Below are 21,314 nucleotides of genomic sequence, written 5' to 3'. Positions count from 1 at the left end.
CCTTTGGCCACAAAAACTCATCCCCGGTGTATAAATGCCTTTTGCCCCCACAGCCGCGATAGGCCATTAATCGCATCGACTTTCCATTATTTTTTTAAGAGCAACTTTTTCGAACATCTGATCTCTCAGTAGAAGAGTTTGAAAAAACAAAGAATGAAAAGGCAGACATATGTGGCAATAAAAAAAGCATTATCGGCTATACCAACCAAAGGAAAAACGCAACACCATCCGGCGGCCATGAATTATGTGATATCGTGCGTTCGTAAACACTAAGACTTCGGTGCAGTGTGACAACACAATGCTGACGCAAAGCTGGCGCCAGTTCACTCAGTCTCATGCTCTCTCGACTATTGATATTTACGCGTAGCTGTGTGAAAACATGATCACTCTCATCGAAGCAGTATAGGCTGGCTGGTTTCTTCAGCGATATCACGGTGCAAAAAAAAAAAAAAGCTTCGAGAGAAATCCCTATTTTTTCTCCTAACCTGCAGTACCTACATTAAATGCGTATCACTATTTACGACAAAGTTCACGTCCATTCTGCACATGATCCTATCATATAACGGTCTGTTATTCGTTTATGAGGAGGAGGAGGATAAGGAAAGGCAGGGAGGTTAACCGGAAAAATTTACTTTCGTCAGCGCCCGACCCAAGTGGTTGCAATCGAGGTGATTATCACAAGTGCACAAAAAGGTGTACGACCACTGCCTACCTAACTTACGAATTGCAACATCGGAGAAGAACGGTGGACAAATAATCGAACAAGCATAGACAAGCCTATGTTAACAACACCAGAAAAGGTACGAACAAGGTATGCGATTCACGAACTGGGTGCGGCCTCGAACAGCAGCACTAGGGAACGTCCTGGCCCCAGCCAAGGATTATCATTTAGAAATTGTATGGCGAACCTAACCGTGGAACCGATGAGGATACGTGGAACCTAATTCCATAGTCAGCAAAGACGACGCTCGTAACCATGGATAACATTCACACTATTGCGAACGGTATATCACACGGACAACGTACTCGCTTATACCATTCAAGTACCCAGGCAGCGGAAACCACCAATATTGGGCTATCTCGTCCAATATTGGAAATATATTGGCAAAATGTCTGTCTCTTATAGTCTCCGCCGCCACTGTGTTCCAATATAGGCAGTGCCGCTCTATGGCAGTTCTAATGTTGGCCCTGTTTTTACTGTTCCAAATATTGGCAGTACCGCTATATGGCTTCAATAATAAAACAAAGAAATTAGCACTCGCCGGAACCGAAGCGTATCGAGAACAACCTGCGCAGAACCCTTTTAATATAAACGGCAGACGCTTGCGGACACGGCCTGCAGAATACTAGGAGGATTATACACGCTTCGTATTCAAAAACCAGAATTCATGAGTTCGGCCAGAGAGATACCGATTGGCCTTATAGGTCGTTTTCTTTCCTGTTCGTTAAGTTCATTTTGTTGTTGTTTTTTGACCGAATTTTCTTTCTACTGTAGTAGGAACGCAAGTGGCCGGAACAGTGGATGCTTGGCGGCTCGAGACTACATTAAAAACACTGCAGGTATAGGTGAGAGTGTGCATTTACATCCCGCGCTGTTCGGGACAATCCAGGCAGCGGTCGGGCCAGGCTGTAAGTGGCGAATTCGCTTGACGAAGATTGAGTGGGGCCCCACTGGGAACTATGCTGAGCACCGACGGCAGATGAAAAAAAGAAGCTTTCATTTTTATCTTGCTGCTTTCTTTTAATCATTGTCGAAAGCGCTGCAGCCGCGTCTGGATTCGGCGCAGCAAGCCATGCGAAGCCGCAGCGGAAAGCCATACGGACAACTTTTTTTTTCTTTACTGAAAGCCGTCCGTACAACGCACTGTGGCTTTCCGCTTGCACGACTTAATTGACGCAACAGCTGAGCGACTTAGCCTTTGTTGTACCACCACCGAAGCGCCCAGAGATAAGCGCGGAACATGGCCCGTTGCCTAGCAACCGATGCTAAGTGACGTCATGACGTAATAACCTGTAATTAATAGATTTTTCGCTCGCAAAGCCGGCCAAGTACGCCGTATTGGAGTGCTCGGTGGATCAAATCAGATAAGTGGGCTTCCTTAACCTGCTTGTGAATCCGGCAATCGAACCCGCGACCAAGCAATCCTTAGCAGAAAACCGTAGCGGCTGAGTCATACCTCGAGGAAAACCGCGCTTCTGAAAGTGTTGTAAAGAGGAATCTTTTCACTTAATTCGGTACCCTATGGACTCATTCGATTAGCGAGATTAGCGACTATTAAAAACCAGGTAAAGAGAAACTATAAGCACTGTAAAGAGGGTGCTCAAATTATTGAAACAACCCCTCTCTCCGCCTTCCCCGTGACACCACCAAGAATATAACGACGTTGACAGCACAGCTTCGATTGCCGCGTGTATTAGCGTATCGGCTAGGAAACATACGGCAAAGGGCACCGATTGAATGTGGTGTGTTTGTTGTGACAGCTTTCCGACGTAAGAGATTTTTCTATCCAAAATGACACCGAGACTGCGTCCAGAGACCACTGCCAAAAACATGAAAAAATCTAGCGGCCATTGGCAATAAGCCGTAGAACAACGGTTCCCAACGAGCAGGCACCTGCCAGCCCCCTCTACTCAAGGGCCAACGAGGCCCGGCAGTTATACGAGGAGGCGATTTATTACATCACGTGGTACACGCGAGGCAGGACCGCTCCACACAGACTGTCCGGGGTCGCGGTTCTCCCCCGATCAGCTGCGACCGGAAACAGGCTGGCGAGATGATGAACACCCACGCGACAGCTGGGGACGACAGAGGGCGCGCCAGTGTCTACAGGTGGACAGAGTGACGACGCCATACAAGGGGGGGTCATCAACCGTTGTCTGGCCCGCGCTCCTAAGGCCAGATGCGCGGGCGCTCTCCGCTTCTAAAAAGAAAACAAAAATATTACGCAGCAAGGGTTTCATGTAAGGTCCCTGCAGGTTTACGTTCAGAAGGACGGCGGTCGAGAGATTTCTTGGAACACGCCTCTCCATCATACGCATTGTTTTGTATGTGTAGTCTCTGCGAGACTGTGTCAAGGAGAAGGTATTCCCTGGCGACGCTATGCAAGAGAAACCGGAACAATCCTTTCTTTGCGAAGCAATCCTGCCGCAGGTGCACGAGTGAGGTTCGTGACACAGTTTTGTATACGCCATTTCTTCGCTTTGATGCGGTGCGCAGCGCCGTTTCGTGCCATGACCCCGTTATTGGTCAAATACAAATAGAACTTGTTCAACTACTAACCAGCAACGAAGGACGCAATTCTTTCTAACGCGGCGTCTGGAGCAATCCACGGACCCAGTTCTTCGACTGGAGGTGATGTCGATTTGGAGACTTCTGCAAACAAACGGATGTGCTTCGATGCCTGAACGGTGTCATGTCGAACGTAACAATAAATTAATCATTGAAGTGCGCCTGCATGTAACTTCTCTGATGACAGGTAGCAACATCGTTTCAAATAGTCTTGATCATATCTTCAACAGCTCAACGGAACATGTTAGAAAAATCGCGGACGCCGACCAGGTGACTTGAAAGGATGACGTTTGGGCTTACAACACGGGGGCTACGCTTAAAAAGAACTGCTGCTAGTCGGATGCAACTCAAGAATGAAGCCCCCCCCCCCAAGGGCCACCTTCCAGCCAAAGGCGTCGGCCGATGCTTATGAGCCTCCTATCGTGACAATGCAGGGAGTGGCAGATGAAAGGGGATAGTCCTCTCCCTGCATCGCCACGCCGCTCCTTGCACTGTCGCGCTATATAGCAGGCTCATAGAATTGACCGACGCCATTGGCTAGAAGGGGGTCCCTCGGTGGTGAAAAGCCGCTGTGTTCTGGAGTTGCATCCGACTAAAATCCTATATATCCATTGTAATACAGAACAAGGACGTATGCCGAAAAAGCCAAGTGCACCTTGCCGCCAGTGCGCGCGTGTTCGTTTCTCCAGCGAAAATAAACCTGTTAAACGCCGACAACCCGCACCACTCGCGCTGTCCGATTACACCTGCCAGTTTAGGAAACTGCGCCCACCGCAGGGGGCGCGCCCGCATCAGCGACGGCCCGCAGACGGCGGGTCCAGTCGTCTGCTCGTCGTCTGCGTCGTGGAACGAATGGATACAGACAGCGACCGAGCTAGACAGACGATTTCTCACCGCCTCCCGTAGCGCCCTCTCACCAACAGGGCGGCGCTGCGACCGACCACTCTATTACGACGGTGGGGGCAAAGTTCTGAAGAGCGCACGCTACGAGTGAGTGCTGCTACCGCGGTTTGGCCTTGACACGGAGTAGGGCCATAGAGACGGAGCGCATTGCCCCCATGAAAGCAGCCCAGATGGCGCTGACATCGCCTTTCTAGCGCTCGAATCGCTGTGACGTCACGTGAATGCGGTTCAACTGCAGACGACAAGAGCAAGAAAGAAAAGAAATGAAAGCGAATGGAGAGGTTCATCGCATAATTCCAAATGTTCTTGCAAAGGCTGAGTACTGATTTAAATGTCCTGCCCTATAAATCACAGCGAGCTAGGCTTCTTTTGAGGCTGGTAACACCGATAACCCCAGAAAGGACCTCGTGGACTGATAATTGCACGTTGATGAAGCTGCAGGAGACAGCTTCAGCAAAAGAGTCGCGATAGGTCATGAATGAATCAGCAGTATGCCCAGTCTACGACATCTTAGTATGCAAGCCTACGACATCAACACTTCGCAGTTCTTCCCAACACCGCGCAGAACACGCTAAGCGTGCTTTAAACGAGATGCTGAGCGTGTTGTTGAGATTTTCCTTTCTGTTGTCGCTATAGTATTGCCGCACAGAGCTGCTACCCAAGCCCGATCGACCCACGGAGTTCCGCCTCTGTTTCGCCGCTGCTGGCATGGGACAGACGCGGCTTCGAATTCGTGCCTTCAGTAAAGCGCCATAGACATCGTGCACGGGCTGTGAGAAGACGGCTCTACAAATCTGACGAATCTGAGGAATCAGTCAGTTCCTGATCGCGGTCGTAAAACTGACCAAGAATGACGAGAAAAAAACAACAACGGATAAGCACCCAACAACAAAATTAACTACGAGAATAACGTGGAAATAGGAACCGCTCTTGAATGCCAGCAGGTGCCGACAATCATACCCAGCAATTCTGGACAAAACCATTTTTGAGCGGGAAATCGCTTATGAAAGCAATTGTTTCACACAACGTAAGATTTAGCTATAACAATAAATATATCCGCAGATCACCCGACGGCAGTCCTGCATGCTTTCTTTTTTCTATTCACGTCTTTACTATCGTGAAAAGCGTTCCTCGTTGGTTTTCTATGGCAGCCAATTGTTCGATGCGATCACTGGAAATACTTTAAAAGAAAGACTTTGCTACATATCAGAAAAATGGACCTTCCATTGCCTTCCGTAATTCCACAAGAGTGTCTTACAATTTTCCAATTTAGAAATTTTTTGCCCGAGAAAGCTGGATTTGTGGATGGAAAACTCCACAGACATACGCACGAAACAACCTAGATTAAGGGTAAATACGGAGGAGGCGTCATCAAACACACCTCTCTTTTTCGATAGCAAAAAAACTGAACAGATAAAGCGGCCGGGTCACGACCAACAACAAACCAGTCACAGGCCGCATAATAAACAGCGCATCCGTGCGTAGTGTGTATACGAACTTCGAAACTGCTGACCGCGAAGAAAACTTTGTTCGCAGAAACGCAAGTGGCCCGGAAGTTCGGCTACAAATGTAGACAGGAATAAATCGTTTCGGTTACAAAATGGAGTCGTTAAATGAAATAGAGGGCGCCATTATATACGCATTCGTTGAAAAGAAGCGCGCGCAATGGGAAGAACAAATGATCTCGGTGTCGACGAAAAACAAATAGAAAAAAAAGTAAACATCGTCCGGCCGGCACCGTCTGCCCCGTGTAAATAAATACACGAATCGCAGTTATCGTCTGCGTTTCTTCGACGCAGACGAAAAATCGCAATGGGGCGGGTTTCGTCTGCTTTATTACATATATACGAACCGCACTTTTCGTCTGCTGCGAGTACGAGCAGACGAAAAATTATTCTCGCAAGGAATAATAAGGAGACCTAGGATGTAGGAAAAAGAAAAAAAGAAATGGCGGACGCCAGGCCATCTGGCGTTGCGCTATAGTCCACGCTAAAGCGTTTGTCTCTCCAAAGAGTGTGGCGGCGCCTAGGCGCCGTTTTCGTTTTCGTATTTTCTTTTTTCCAGCACAGGCGCAAATAGGAGCAGCAGGCACTGGGAATTCGTCTGCTGCGGGAGCTTGCATTGTCCGTCTGCTACTATATGGAGAGAGCGCGAGCGCGCGCAGCCGTCGCCTAATTTGCATACGACGTTCCCGAGCACGGGGTCCAGGTATAGAAGGGGCAGGAGGGCGGGGAGATATGAAGAGGAATGGTCCCCAACTCGATCACAAGAATTAAAAAAAAAAGGGGGGGGGGGGGGGGGAACGAAGGGAACAAGGAAAGGACAAAGACCCGAATGACAGCCATAATCTGTGAGCGTTCACATCGAAAGGTTTCAGGCTGTATATGTAACGCCTGAAATTATTCTGCCGTAGTTCCCGAAGGATTTTCTATTTGAGATAAACCACGGGGTTTATCTCCGACACAGGGCCGCAAAGCCTCTCGGCTTTATTGATAATGGACTCCAGAGTTTCGCGCTGAATAAGCTGCGTGGATAATGGTATAGAACGGAAATCACAACTTTGATGAGGAACAGAAGCGGCAGGTCCGTGTAGGTCTCGCAAATACTATGAGGCGACGCTGCAGCAATAGCACTATCTTGATTATACGAGCTTCTTCTTCGTTTGTATTTACGCACGAATGACATCAACTGATATGTCTTTCGAACTGCAACGTACTACAGTATATTACAACGCAAAAAAATGCCACAGAGAATGCAAAATAACCAAGTCAGCAATAAGCCAACGCTAGCAGACGAATGAAAAATGGCCCCACATATATAAAAAATAATAATGAAAATGTTCGTCTGCATTAAACCCGTGCCGATACCTGGGACAAAACTACGAACATATGAAGAAAAAAAAAGCATTTAGATGTTGATGAAAACGGTGACCAAGACCACAATGGTCGCGTGCGACACACGACAGCAATTTAACAGCACTTGAAGCTACCAGCTTTGCCTTTCAAGGAACGCATCTGCACGCGCAAAATAGGAAAAGCAAAAACGCGTAGAGAAATGAAGGGACACGCGACACACGTAACGTAAAGGAAGAAAAAAAAAAGAAACCCACAGGAGCCTCCTGCAAACTGCGCATGCGCACTAGAGCGTGCCTCGACACTTCCCGTACAACCTAGGCTTACCCCCCGACGTGGGGAAAACCTGAGGGGGCTCACTTTTTGCGGTACATCTGCCGCAGGTTTCTTTCTCCTTACCAGAAGGCTCCCTTTTATTTCCACCCCCACCTTCCCGACATGCTCCGCGAGAGAGGTCACAGCGATACGCAAGCGGCTACGGCTGCTTTCTCCTCCTCCTTGCATCATTCCTCCATACGCGCGTACATAGACACCTCTGCCCCTTCTGTTCTCCCCCCCTCTATCACCTCCCTCATAACTCTATACAACAATGCATAGCGCTCGACCCGCCCTCTCCCGTTGGTTCGCTTCTGGCAGACGACGACAAAAGCAGCAGACGCACCACCGTCAGTCAGGCGCGCAGGCACAGGCCGCCACCAACCCCGGGCTGCTGCCGCAGTTGTCGCAAAAAGCCAAGCAAAGACAGCGGAGTTATTCACCGCCAAAAGTGGACTAGGGGTGAAGGGGGGGGGGGGGGGGGGGGGGGTGTTGCGCGTGTTACGGACCTTCCCCGGGGGGCTGCCTGCTGGTTCTAAACAAGGCGGCGGCAGGGCCGGCTGGATTAAATGACGTCATGCGTGACGCCACGTGCCGGGCGACACGCGCCTGTTGTCACGACACGCTAGCAGCAGGCCGCTCCTGTCATGGTCGCAGACACTTCCTCTCTATTTTTTTTTTTGTCGCCTGTCCGCCTTTGCTGTTGTTTGTGTTGTGTCGTCTGCCCCGGCGCTGTGGCAGACGACACGCGCACGTTCGTCTACAAATTCGCCCGCATTGTCTCGTTGTCAGCGTTCTGCGTCGTCTGTTAGTTGCATTCTGAGCGTTTCGCTCATGATTGGCCACTTACCCACCGAACCCCGTTTCTTGTGGCGAAAGTTTCTACGTAGAGCGCATGCGCAGTCAGCAAAATTGCTTTCCCCTTTAGGACCTGCAACGTCCGAGTTCGATCTTGCTTGATACACTTGCATCTCCTCTGAGAAAATTGCGCAAGCCACGGATACACGTAACTGTGTACATATCAGCCTTGTACAACGCGATGTGATACACACCCAGCTGTTTCGAATAGCTAACTCTAACCCGTTTAATAACGAGAGAGAACTTGAGTCACCTGAATGAGAAAAAAAATGACCTAATAAACGGGAACGGTATCGTTAGCGCATATTTTACATTCAAGCAATAAGCACCTAAACTCTAACCTATTTAAAACGAGGGAAACTTGGGTCACCTGAATGACATAATGAATGAGTAAACGGGAAAGGTCTCATTAGCGCATAATTTGCATTCAAGCAATAAACATCTAAACTCTAACCTGGTTAAAAGAGAAAAATTTAATCCCCTGAATGAAAAAAATGGCTCAGTAAACAAGAATTGTATCGTTAGCGCATAGTTTACATTCAAGCAATTAACAACTAAACTCTACCGTAGTGAAAACGACGGAAAACTTGGGTCACCTGAATGAAATAATGTAAACGGGAAAGGTCTTGTTAGCGCAGACAGTTAAAATTCAAGCATATCGAAGCAATACGTCAACTATAGCTATATGCGAGAAGAAATACTTTGTCAAGGCAGTGTCAGAAGAGGTCGTTTACTAACCGAGCGAACGCTAATCACCTCTGACAACCCAACCAACTTCCTCAATCGAACAAGCTGGACGCGGGCCAACGCAGTTCGACGGCCGCTCTCCGCAGCTTCGCCGGCAAGCGCGATCGGGCTCGCTTCTGTCTTTCTTTTGTGACCCCCCCCCCCCCTCCCTCCTCACATATTGCTGCCTGGCACCATGGCCCTCCGCTTAAGATTACCATCTGCTCGGTCCCGCTATTAAGAGCCGCCAGGTCGAGGAGAGAAACACACCAAGGGAGAAAGGAGGAGTCTGGACGTATACGTATAGGGGGGGGGGGGGGGGGGGGGGCGACGCAGCGGGATGTCCAGGTGTGTTAGCCGAGTACGCGGGCGAAGCGGGGCTCAACACAGGAGAGAGGAGCTCGAGCAAGGTGAAACAATAAACGTAACTGGCCCGAAAAGAGAGGTCGCGCGGTCAGCGCTGCCGAAAGCAAATTTCGAGCGTGAAAGCTTGGCAGCCGCGCGGGGTGCTGGGTACTCTTAACAAGCGCTTCCAGCTGAAAAAGTGGACGTACTGGAAGGTACCACATAGAGTGACGAGACAGTGGGGGCGGTGGGAAGCTATGGGCGAGTAGTAAGCTGGATAAAGGCTTGAGCTAAACGCCGCTCTGCGGGGGTCCTTTTACGCTAGACAGGGGATTACGGTGCAGAGGCGACCGGAGGTATAGAAGGCGGCGGGGCACGGGCGTTAAGAAGACCAATGGGTGGCTCGGATGTCCGGCGCGGTTCCGAACACAGCGGGAGAGGGCCTTGTGTGTGTAAAGAGCTTTGCGGGGTAGGTGCCCCCCGTCTGTAGGGGGCCGCTGACCGCCCGCTGGTAAAGCGGTGGGGTAGTTGAACGGGCCCAACGGCAGACGTGGGGCGACGACCACTCGCGGTGGTACTTAACAAGAACGCCGCTGGGAGTTTGCTGGCAGAACGAGTACTCCAGCGAGGCAGATGAAAAGGTTGGTGCTACTACACGTAGAAGTGTTTAGTATTTGCACCTCCTTACGTCGCCTATAAGATCGGTTGACAGAAGCCTCAGTGTGATTATAGGAATGAAGATAAGGGCAGGTAAAGCTTAGTTACTTCATTTTATATTCCAAACGCTATGCCGTTCCACAACTGCGGCAGTTATATAGCTTCAGCTTGCCTAAATCGCACAGTTTTTCGATTTATTAGAAAAACTATTCTTTTCTTCGTGCCGGCAGAAAATATAGAAATTGTGGGACACTGACCTCTTCATATGTTTCAGAAAATGGGACTTGGAAGAAGCATTTCAGAGTGGAACTTTCGACTTTCGCCTTCACTAAAGCAACCTTCCCGGCTCACCATCCTGTCCCGACAAACCCACGACCGGACTTCTTCCACCGTCTACCCCTTCGAGGTCAAAGTTCAAACGGACCGGTCAACAGCTCCTTGCCTCAGCCGATGACCGCAGAGTATTGGAAGAGGGGTCACATTCGCTTTCCATTTCGTCCCCACTTTGACCCTTTCTTCGGCAGCAGACCGCAAAGCCCCCCCCCCCCCCCCCCCCCCCCTACCGTTTCTCTCCCTCCCGCCATTTAGAGCACGCCTCATGGCGAGTTTGTTTACCGACGCTCGGGGTCGGGTCTGGACACCGGTTCCTGCCCGGTGCTGAGACGGGCGCTCTCCGGATGCCGACGGAAGAGGCGTTCGAGTGACGGCTTCTGCTGATAAGGGACAACCGCCTCCCCCACCGCAGCCAAATGCCGATAGCCATCTGACGCACACGCGGCCGCTTCTGAACTCCTGAAGGAGCCGTCAATGCTGGTATCCAATGGGGCGCAAATTAGGGATTTCTGCCCCATTACGGCTCTCCTGACGTGCCGTCAGGTACAGCTAAACCACGGGGTCACTTTCTTCTGTCACTAGGCCCGGTGCTGAAGCCTTTCACGTGTTCGCGTGCACTATATATCTCTAAACAATCTGCTAGTTCAAGTTCTTTTACGACAATGTGCCCCGACTTGCCAGGACGATTCGGAACGAAATAATACGAATTAATTTGCTATAATATGAGCTCGCGGGAGAGTAAGATAGCGTATGCCACGTCCGCGCTTTCACGTGTTTCTCTTCGTCTTCCAAACGAAGTCGAAGGGACGCCGGAAGGTAAATAACAACAACAACAAAGTGGGACTTTGGGTCAACAACAACGAATGGCAAATAGCGGCGCGTGTTTGTATACGCTGATGACGTCTCGGAAATCATAGAATAAAAAAATAACAAGCACGGACGCTGCCTTCGAATTAACTGCGAATTGAGGAGGCTACCGCGAAGTCTTTGGCACGGTATTTCGATGTTGCTAATTGTAACAATAATAGGATAACAATAACAACACAGAACAGAACAGCGAGCAAGGAAAAGAAGGAAGCAACTGAAACGGATCTAGCTTAAAACACCAGAATTCGCACAGGGATGCCGTGCCTGCAATTTAACGTTACAAAAGGAGCCGAACAGACTAAACACAGACCCTCCATCCATGTAGCGTATCTCAATGGCGAATCACACGCAAAGCGAGCATCTGGCCGAGCGCACAAGTGGATAACGGCGCGCCTAAACACAAATACACAAAGAAAAACAAGACCACAAACAAAGCCAGTCCTAGCCCACCCCACAAAACCTGCCAACCAACCACCGAGCGGCAATGGGAAGTTGGAAAGCCAGTCGACCTGACGACTACGTCAGCCGAAGGCACCCAACACCTCTACCACCGACACAACTAACTTTAGAACTAAATAAAAACCCCGTGGTCTTCATCGCCTTCGACGGCGGCAGCTGTAAATAATCTCAACAGTCGACGCGTGCCGAACACATGGCGCAGGAGGGGTTCGATCCAGCACGTAACACACACAGTAGCAGCAGCAGCAGCCTCCGAGATAACTGCACACGTCCTGTACCAGCTACTCGGGGGGTGTGGGAGCAAAAAAAAAAAAAAGAACAATCGATTAGCGCGCGCACCGCTATGTGCAGCACACGGTGATGCAAAAAGTGCGGGGTGGTTCGCACCTGGATGCCGGCACTGATGAGTGCCTGCGCACGGGGATAGGGAAAAGCCTTCCGTATCCGAAGCGAGCCAAAGCCCAGTAGCGAGACAAGGCAAGCCGACAAGAAAAAAAAAATATAAAACGCATGCACACGGAAAAGCCAATAAAAACAAAAAATAATAAATACCCAAAGTACCACGTGGAAAAACAATAAGAGCAAGAAAAGGATCCTGGAAATCCACAGGAGAGGGAATCAGAAGTGCGTGTAGTTCACAGTCGACGTAAGCCAAGCCAAAGCAACAAAGACAAGAAAGCATCTGGAGCCCAACAGAAAGAACAACGAACAGGAAAATAAAAGAACTACACATCCATAAAAACTTGAGCAAAGAAGCAATCACAGGGGGAGAGTTAACAAGAGGGTTTCGCGTTCGTGAAGTAGCCTTTTTTTCTCTTTTTTTTTATGATGGGCGCCCCGGTACAGTAGTCAGCTTACGGTAGCCGGCCGGCAATGTGCAAGTTCCACAGGGAGGTAGGTAGGTAGGTAATGCCCATTGCGGTCGCCGCCTACCGTAATCAAAGCCTCCCCGCTAAGCTTCGCCTCCCTGACAGACCGGTTCACCCACCCCTCTCTCCCGCTGCTAACTGCGAAACCTCTGTTGCCTCCCGAGAAGAACCACGGTATTACGTTCTATTATTTTTTTTACTTCTTCAAATAAATAAATGCTGCACGCTCAGAAAGAAAATACTAGGCACGTGCGAGTTGTTTCTTTCACGGAGGAGCGGACAATAGTGGAAGCGTCGGATCGCGGATACCCCCCTCCCCCCCTCCCTCTTTTCTCTTTTCCATGGCGAAAAATCAATAAGCGTGCCTACCCTCCGGAAAGGGAGCGCAGATGAAGAGAGATCGACAACAGGCAGCCCGAAAGGGACCGGAAACAGCTGGGTCCGGGCGCACGCCGCGAGATATAGAGGGGTGTTCTAACCCCCCGGCGCCATGGGCGCCCTATGCTGGCTCCGTTTACAGTAGCGAGGACCTCCCCTTTTTGAATACCACCACCACTGCGCTTACCCCAGGAGTTCCGATACCCGTTCAGCCTTTGCCTAATAGCTCTGCCCTGACAATCCTAACTACCTTAACCTTGAGAAAGGGACATTTGGAGGGGCACAATGCCTGCTATGAAGATTTTAACCGTAGAAGTCGATTTCGAGAAGGAAACGGCGTAGTCTAGCGGGAATTTACGGTCATGTCTTCCGTTCCAGCCAGACAGGACTAGCGAACTTTTTCTGGGATGATGGTCTCTTAATCAATATATGAAAGTATAGTTAAGGACAGGGGAACCAAGCAGCGAGCTGAGCTCGTGTATTTCTTTCGACTTGCTCGCAAAACTAATCCGCGTTAGACAACTTTAGGCCGAGTGGGCTAAGCCTAAACTGATCCCCTAAAACACTCGCCAGACCGCACAAAACGATACTCAAGTACTACCATAGAACACGACGAAAGTTCGCTTATAGCTCCTTCTGCGGTCCTGTCCCCGTCTTAAGAGAGACGACTATGTGAATCACATTACAGGGCAAATAATAGTTGTCGCAAAGTCCGCGGTAAATCTCGACAACGACTAGCGATTAAAGACAAAAAAGACCAATAGCAGACGGGTAGGCAGTACACGCAGCAGACGCCGGCGAACCGGGCGAGCAGACGACGCAACCAACCCGGGCGAGCCATAGCAGACGACGTCGACGGGCGAAGCCCGAAGGCCAAGCGCGGGGGCATACGAAGGGGGCTCACACACCGGGGCCAACACAAGCCGGGCCCGTCTGTCTTCCAACGCGGGGACACACGTGAGAGAAGGTATAAAACAGACAAGTTAAAAACCTGCTCCGCAATGCAAGAGCGGCGACCGGAGGGCAACACAAAAGACGCGGGGGCCCCCAAAGCGTCGCTGCGCTGCGCACGCGTTTGGCGCGTGCCGGCTGGCCCAAAGCCCATTGTTGGAACAGGAGAGGAGGAAGAACACAGAAAGAGGGGACACAAGCGGTCGTAAGGGGAACTACTTCGATGCGTCCAGGTGTTCTATCTGTCCACGGTGAGGAGGATGTCGCGCCATTGTCCGCAGCGCCGCCAAGCGCCATAAGCGTGCACACAGGCAGGCATACTGTACTACTATACTTTACACACACACATGCGCGTACGCAGGGAAAGCAGGGGGGAGGGGGGGGGGGGGAGATAGCGTAAGCAGCGAATTCGCGTGGCAGGCGGAGAAGACAAGCAGCGCTATGTACAGGCAGGCCTGAAATTGTGAGGGTGTCAGCGTAAGCGGTGAGCATGCGGGAAGGTTAGGTCAGGAAAGAAGGATCGTCTTACCACCCGCGCTCTCCCTGTATAGGGAGGAAAGATGGAATGACGCATGCGCTCTGCGCTTGCCAAGGTCGAGACGAAAGACGACGTTTTTCAGGATGAATGAAGGGAAGAAAGTGAAATAACGATAGAAAAAAAAAACTTATCGAAAAGCTTACGCAAACCGCACTTCCTGCCGCGGGCCCAAACACAGGAGAGAGTTTACTGAAGCGTGTCAGGACGAAGAAGCCGCAAGCCAAGCCGAAAGCCACACGGCGCATCGTATTCTGGCCGCGTCAAACCAGACGAGGCTTCAAAAAAAGAAAAAAGCAACTCAGCCCGCGCAGTCGGCCCTAACCCGAGTCCAGATGGAACGGTGATTCAGAAAGCTCCTCTCCCCCTCGCTACCAGAAAAAAATCCCGTTTTTCCTCTTATAAAAGAAAGAAACCTCTAGACGGCTGGCATCCGCTCTTGATGCGGTTCCGGTGTGTTCCTCGTCTTTAAAGGGACTGTTCTGGGTTGAATCTTTAAAGGGACCGCTGCTGCTGCTCGGAGAAACTGGTTTCGGGCAGGTGATGGTTTGGGGAGGGGGCGAGAGCCGGGCAGACCACGCTACGCCGAGGGGAAAAAAGGGAAGAACTTTCGGGGCCATTGTTGGACGGCGTCGCGTCTGGTCGGGCCTACAATGGATAGCTCGACGGGCACACGCCGAACGTCAAGGGGCCCTTCTGTCTCGGGCGCGAGCAGGCAGCTTCGTTACGCGGGCCTGCTATCACCTCAAAGGCCCCTGTGGCTTGCTCTGTATCTAGCTTTCTTTGCAGATTAGCAACCAACACCTGGTCAAACAGCTCGCGTGCCTGAACCGCTCGGACAGCTTGGCACGCGCGCACGCAGCCATGTTTTTTTTTCTTTATTATTGATTTTAAGACCTGCCGAGGTGGCTGAAGGGCTGTGACGTCCCGTTAGAGAGCGCGAGAGGCTAGCGGGTTCGATGCCAGGCCGGCCGCGCCGCCGCGCACCAACGCAGGAAAAAGGCGAAAACACCCGTGTGTACCTAAGATTTCGGTTGTCGTGAGAACAATCATGGGTGCTGTCAGTAAATCATGCGCTCTCCACTACTGCGTGACTCGTGGGTTACAATATTTTCCCGATTTTTCAAGAACCAAACAGCGACTTCCGCACATAGTTATTACTGAGTAAATAATTACTTAGTTATTAATGAAATTGCCGGTCTAGAAACCAACGTGCAATGGAGTCGGATGTCCCTGAACAAACTCCCTTCCACCACCACAATCACACTCACCATTTTTAAGAGGGAATTGCTACAGCGGAGTTTAAGGACCGCGGGTGTCGCAATGCGGGTGTCCGACCTCTAGGTGGGGGGCCGATGAACAATACCCAGCGCTTCGTGGCGTCGGCTGGCTTCGACCGCAACCAGTTCAATGATCCCCTTGCAGCACATGCGGCAGTCACGAAGAGACTTCCCCCATTCCCTCGCGGCCTGCGAGGACGTCGAACCCAATGATGCAACTAGCCGCACAGAAAGCTGTGTGGAAAGAAAACTTCTCCTGTAACTCTGAAAATGTTGACTGACCATTAAATACATGTAGTATTCAGATTTCAGAGTGACGGAAACGGATTTAAGCCGACTCCAGCTATTTCACGCCCCAGCTATCACTCGGAAATACGGTTCTGTATTTATCAGTAAAAAAAAAAAAACACTGGTGCGTGCTACCAGGCGCATCATGAATTCGGTTAAACTTTATTTGTAGTGACAGTAGCTGTAAATTTGCCTTGGTTTACTTGTTTTGCCCCCTAATATTGTGACCTGCGGCATGTTTTTAGCCGTCTTGTATTACTCTCAAATTAGTTTTGTCTGCCGCGTTGCCTTGTATTGTTTCCAGATCACAATTATTTTATGACTTCTTTCTGTTGTACTTGCACGGAACTGCTTCTATTCATTGCTCTTTTGATTTCTCTGCCGTTTTTAAAGTTCGCCAGAACAAAGGGGTAAAACAGTTCCCAGGCAACGCCACTCTCAAACACTGAACTCTCTAAACACGAATTAACACTTATAGGAGTTAAAACGAAGTAAGCTGCCCTCTAGAACACTCCCTTTTAGGTGCAAGGGTAGATTCCCATCTGTAAAAATACGAAATACTTATTCTCCGCAACGGAACACAAATTCCCTCTTCGAGACACGCGAAGTTCTAGCAGTTACGAACATTTTAACCGAACTTTCAACCTCCTCTATTTGCTAACCTCAAGACCTACAGTTCCACATTTAAATCCTTCCTCCCATGGTTAACTACGTCAAGTTACTACGCTTTTCAGTGCAAACATGCCTTCGATGACAAAAGTAAGCATTGCGTATATTTTAGTGATCGAAATCTACTCCGGAATTTGGGCGGCTTAACCTGCCCCTGAGTGTGCTAAAGGACCGCTTATTCCCTTTTTACTCCCACCATACAGACTGTAATTCGTGTTCAGCGTGTATACGCCCCCCCCCCCCCCCTCCCCCTCAGTTTCCTCGTCCAAGTGATGAGGAGACCACGCGCAGTAAATCACACTGTCCGATGGCCTCCGCGCACACACTGAGACGTTATCGCTGTCGCGGTCAGTGAAGAAACTACCGGATGCCGCGTTCCTGTGGCGAGATAGCGGACGAGAAGGCGGAAGGGACCCGGAGAGGGGGGGGGGGGGGGGGGAGCTGCAAACACAGCAGAGTGGTGCGACGCTGTTAAAAGAGCTCCTCCTTGAATGGACTCGGCGCGCTGCTGACACAATACCGGCGCCGATTCGAGAGCGGCGTATACAGCCACACTTGACCAGCGGAACGCCGCGGAAAGAACCTCGAAGAAGCGGGAAGAGTTGCGTAGGAAATACGGCCGCGAAAAGAACTAGGCGCGGCGTTGCAGCAGGTCGGCACACCGACCAAACTCTAGCAAAGCTGCTGAGACCAGCAATGCCCCGAGGGGACCACTCCCAGTGATAGCGGCGGATTTGAGAGGCGGTTAAGAGGTCTTGGCGTTGCAGCTCTTCCGGCAGAAAAGAGGCTGACGGGGCTTACGAGGAACCCACGGCTGCGCGTGGCAGCACAAAACGGAAAACTCGCGACACAGGTGCGCAGTGGAGGAGCCAGTTAAGGAAATTTCAGCGTGCGAAACGCTATACCGTGCACTTGTAGTTACACCACTGGGTTGTGGATATGACGCCGATTGCTATCGCACCCAAAGCGATTCTTGCAAACGCTTCGAAATCTGACGCAATCCCGCTGATATATACTAAAGAAGTAACGTCCCTATCAGAAGTTCTCAGGCCAACGGCTTTTCTGCGGACTCTTAATATAGCCGTTCGCGGCAGCGCTAGGCTGTCAAGACGTGCGGAGGAAAGTTCCCTCGCCCTCTACTTTCGAGGGCGTTCGGGATGCTCTGCCGTCCGTGCAAAGGGGTCCGAAAGAAACTTTCATGCCCGCAGTCGTTCAAAAAAGGATGGTATGCCTTGTTGCCGATGCCCATTTGCAGTTAAAAGAATCAATGGCTGTTCAGAAGCGAGTATCCACTGTAGCATCTTCTGTACTTCTTTTCTTGCTTGGAGTGTGGGGACACCTATGAGCAAGCGCAGGCGTCAGAGAAGCGGGAACTCACCGGTGGCGCAGAGGGAGATGAAGACGTTTGCATGCCTCCGCACGGTGTCGCCGCAGTCGGCGAGGTCCAGCATGGCCACCAGATGGTCGACGAAGTCGTTGGCCACCACACAGGCCACGTCCCAGCCGAGTTTGTCCAGCACCTGGAGCTCCCACGCCTGCGGGACAGGGACAAGACAGAGGGATGCGTTAACGGGGCGGACCGTATCCTCCTTGAGGACGAAGAACTGTGGCCAAAGCAAGGACATTGCGCAGTGGCGCCTGGCTGTTGCCATACTGCCAAGATCTTTCCAGATGAAGGATTCTTTTTACCATTGAAGAATTCCTGGAGGTTTAATTACTAAACAATACTCCCCGCCACTTAACATGGAGATATACATTTTCCCTTGAGGACCGCTTGTTACTGGGGTGCCTGGGTGGCACTTTCAGAGGCCCGAGATAACCTAGCGCCAAGGACTTGTATTAGAGACCTGCCTTCCTGTCGCTGAGCGTATTCTGTTGCACGTACCCCTTGAGCTACATGGATTCATCAACAGATTACAAGACCTGGACGCTTAAGTCAAGGAGCAGTTGATGTGCTCACCCTATAGGACTGGCTCTACCGCTAGTAGCAGTCCACACACACACACACACACACACACACACACACACACACACACACACACACACACACACACACACACACACACACACACACACACACACACACACACACACACACACACACACACACACACACACACACACACACACACACACACACACACACACACACCACACACACCACACACACAGACACACACTAAAACTAGTATAGTAAGCTATGGCCTTTTAATCGACGTGTTACACATACAAATGTATACGAACCACGCATCCATCGTTCTCTGAAAAAGAAACAAAGAAGATACGCGCCAGCGAAGGTAAATGAATTACCACAGGTGCAAGCAAAGCCACGCCGCTACCTCTGGCAACCTGCCACGACCGCAAAAGCGCACGGGCACATGTTCCGTTCATTCCCCGCGTTCTACCCTTTAATCTCGGGTCATTTACTCGCCGTCACATCGTCGCAAAAGGGGGGGGGGGGGGGGGGGGGGTTGCCCGCTAGTCCGCGCGTACGGCCGAACGGATGTGGGCTCCGGGTATACGTCGCTCGAGCATCTGGAGCCGAAGCTGTCTTCGACCCCTGCTATCTTGACCCCTTCCCTCACGGGCAACAGCAGCCCTTCCATGAGACTGACGCCATTAATATGCGGGACATACAGCGGCACCTAGCCGCGAAGGGTCGACCTTCAACGCGGTCGTAACCTCAATTCACGCATCGTTTGCTACAACCCGCGAGAATCTAGAAGGCCCGCAAAATAAAGACGGGGAAAGGGTGTGAGCGGGACACGGTATACGCGGGTTAAGACCCGACGCTTTCCCACTGCGAACCAGACCCGCCTGACATGACAAAGGTGCACCTTGCTTGATCCCCAACCCGCAGTTATACTCAGTCGCAATGCGATCAATACACCGTACAAGAGGACGTGGGTGAAAGCTGGATACGAACTGAAAAAAACAAAACAAAAAGAAGATATCAAAAGGAGAAGTCGAGGTCGGTGAATCCATCGACGCGATTTAAAGGGACCCGGCTTGCCGGGGCCCGACGGTGTGTGCCACGAGGTTCGGGGTTAAAGGGTCGAGGAGGATTCTGCGTCGTACATCCACCACGCCGATGTCTAAGAACTCCGATCACCGAACGCAGCGGAGAAGAAGAAGCCACGCACGCAACAACGGACTCTCTTGCTGCAGAGGGGGATACCGATGAAAGCCGTAGCTCTCTCATTCAGCAGCGACCGATTCACCTGAGACCCCTCCCTGCAGCCTCGATGAAACCCCAGCGTACCTGCCTCGATTCACCTGAGACCCCCCTGCCTGCATACAGCCCAGCGTGCCTGCCTCGACTCGACGAATCTGCCACAACGCGACGCCATTCTCGCATACAATACACGTGATGCAAACACACACATACGAAAAGACAACGACGGCAAGTTTGGTTTGAATCTTTGTGGCATGCGAGCCCGTGCCTTGCACGCCAAACAGCGATGACAACGGTGAGCCGCTGTCGGCTTTGGTACAAGCAGTTAAATAGTATCCGCACACAGCGAGACAGAGGGCGTTCTGAAGGTACGGGGAGGGGGTTGTGTTAGGAGACACAGCCAAGCCAAGCCCACACGGGAGACGAGGCGCGAACAGATGGCACGCTGCGGGCGAAGGAGTGAAGGCGAGGCGGTGGAAAGAAAGCAGCTACAGGAAAGAAATTGAACGATGGATAAAGAAAAAACAAGAAGAGTGTAAGAAAGGGAGAAAAAAATGCGGGTTGATCAGGTCGCGCACACGCATCGAGAGGTTGCCAACACAAACGACGCCGCAACCTGTCGAAGGGCGGGCAAGTGCAGGGGGCAACCCGCAAGGTGGTGATATATATACGTGGCTTGTTTTCGTTGTCTTCTAAAGATTTTTTTCCCTACCCACTCGTTATTTCGTTGCGCTGTTCACAGAGCACGCCGCACTTTCATTTTTTTTTAAATCTCACCACCTGCGTAATGTTGTATATGCGCCTTCCGTATGTCACTTTACGGGGGATGCTGTACGGGCCTTTAAACAGCCTCCGTCCGGGCAATTTCTTTTTATAAATGGATGTACAAGGGTTTGCACACATATGCAAATAAGAAGGGTTATAAAAAATCGTGTATTGTACAACCATCACCAAACAACGACATAGAATATGTATAGAGGAAGAAAAAATGTAATATCGAGGTCCATGCCCTAAAGTAAACAAAGAAACAATAGCAGAAACTTCGTGAGAGCCCCTGCCGTCTGTCGTGGCTTCGGAAACATTTTTTTTTCGTCCACTATGCTTTTTTTACATCAAATTCAGACATTAAATGGACCCTACGAGCAACACGGACGTCTCTTCGGATCCAATCTGCCGATGCGTGGAACGTCGAACACTGAGATTCAAGAAGCTAAATTGCACGGCGATCATTTGAACCAATAAGCTAGCGCCAACTACAGCCACCCTTCAAACTCCTCGTCCTCAGTCATCGAAGCTGGTGGATTCAGGACGGCAATCTCCTATAGCATATGCTAATGTATTACGTTTTCTGTCTACGTTGTGTACAATTCTTCAGTCCTCTGCCCATTACGGCCGAATGCAATATTTCAGAACACAGATCGTCACAGCTCTGGTGTCCGGAGCCTGAGACCAAAACCGTGGAACCGAATCTCTGGCCTTAGCGGCTGCAGTGCTATGAATATTGCGATATGCAAAAAACACGCCCATATTTTGTGCGATCTATTCCAGGTGTTCGAAATTATTCT

The 21,314-nt window shown here is 50.7% G+C and overlaps 1 protein-coding gene across 1 annotated transcript in view; it reads right to left on the bottom strand.

Annotated features, from left to right (window-relative positions):
• LOC144103843 (G1/S-specific cyclin-D2-like) overlaps positions 1-21,314 on the bottom strand; it is a 53,098-nt gene that overhangs the window by 14,532 nt on the left and 17,252 nt on the right. The window contains exon 3 of the mRNA XM_077636544.1: positions 17,953-18,109. Coding sequence (XP_077492670.1) covers positions 17,953-18,109 — 157 coding nt within the window. The remainder of the gene's footprint in view (positions 1-17,952; positions 18,110-21,314) is intronic.

Source organism: Amblyomma americanum, chromosome 9, assembly GCF_052857255.1.
Source record: "Amblyomma americanum isolate KBUSLIRL-KWMA chromosome 9, ASM5285725v1, whole genome shotgun sequence".
NCBI lineage: Eukaryota > Metazoa > Arthropoda > Arachnida > Ixodida > Ixodidae > Amblyomma > Amblyomma americanum.
Note: the sequence above shows the minus strand (reverse complement) of the source record. Positions and strands in the feature narration are given on the sequence as shown.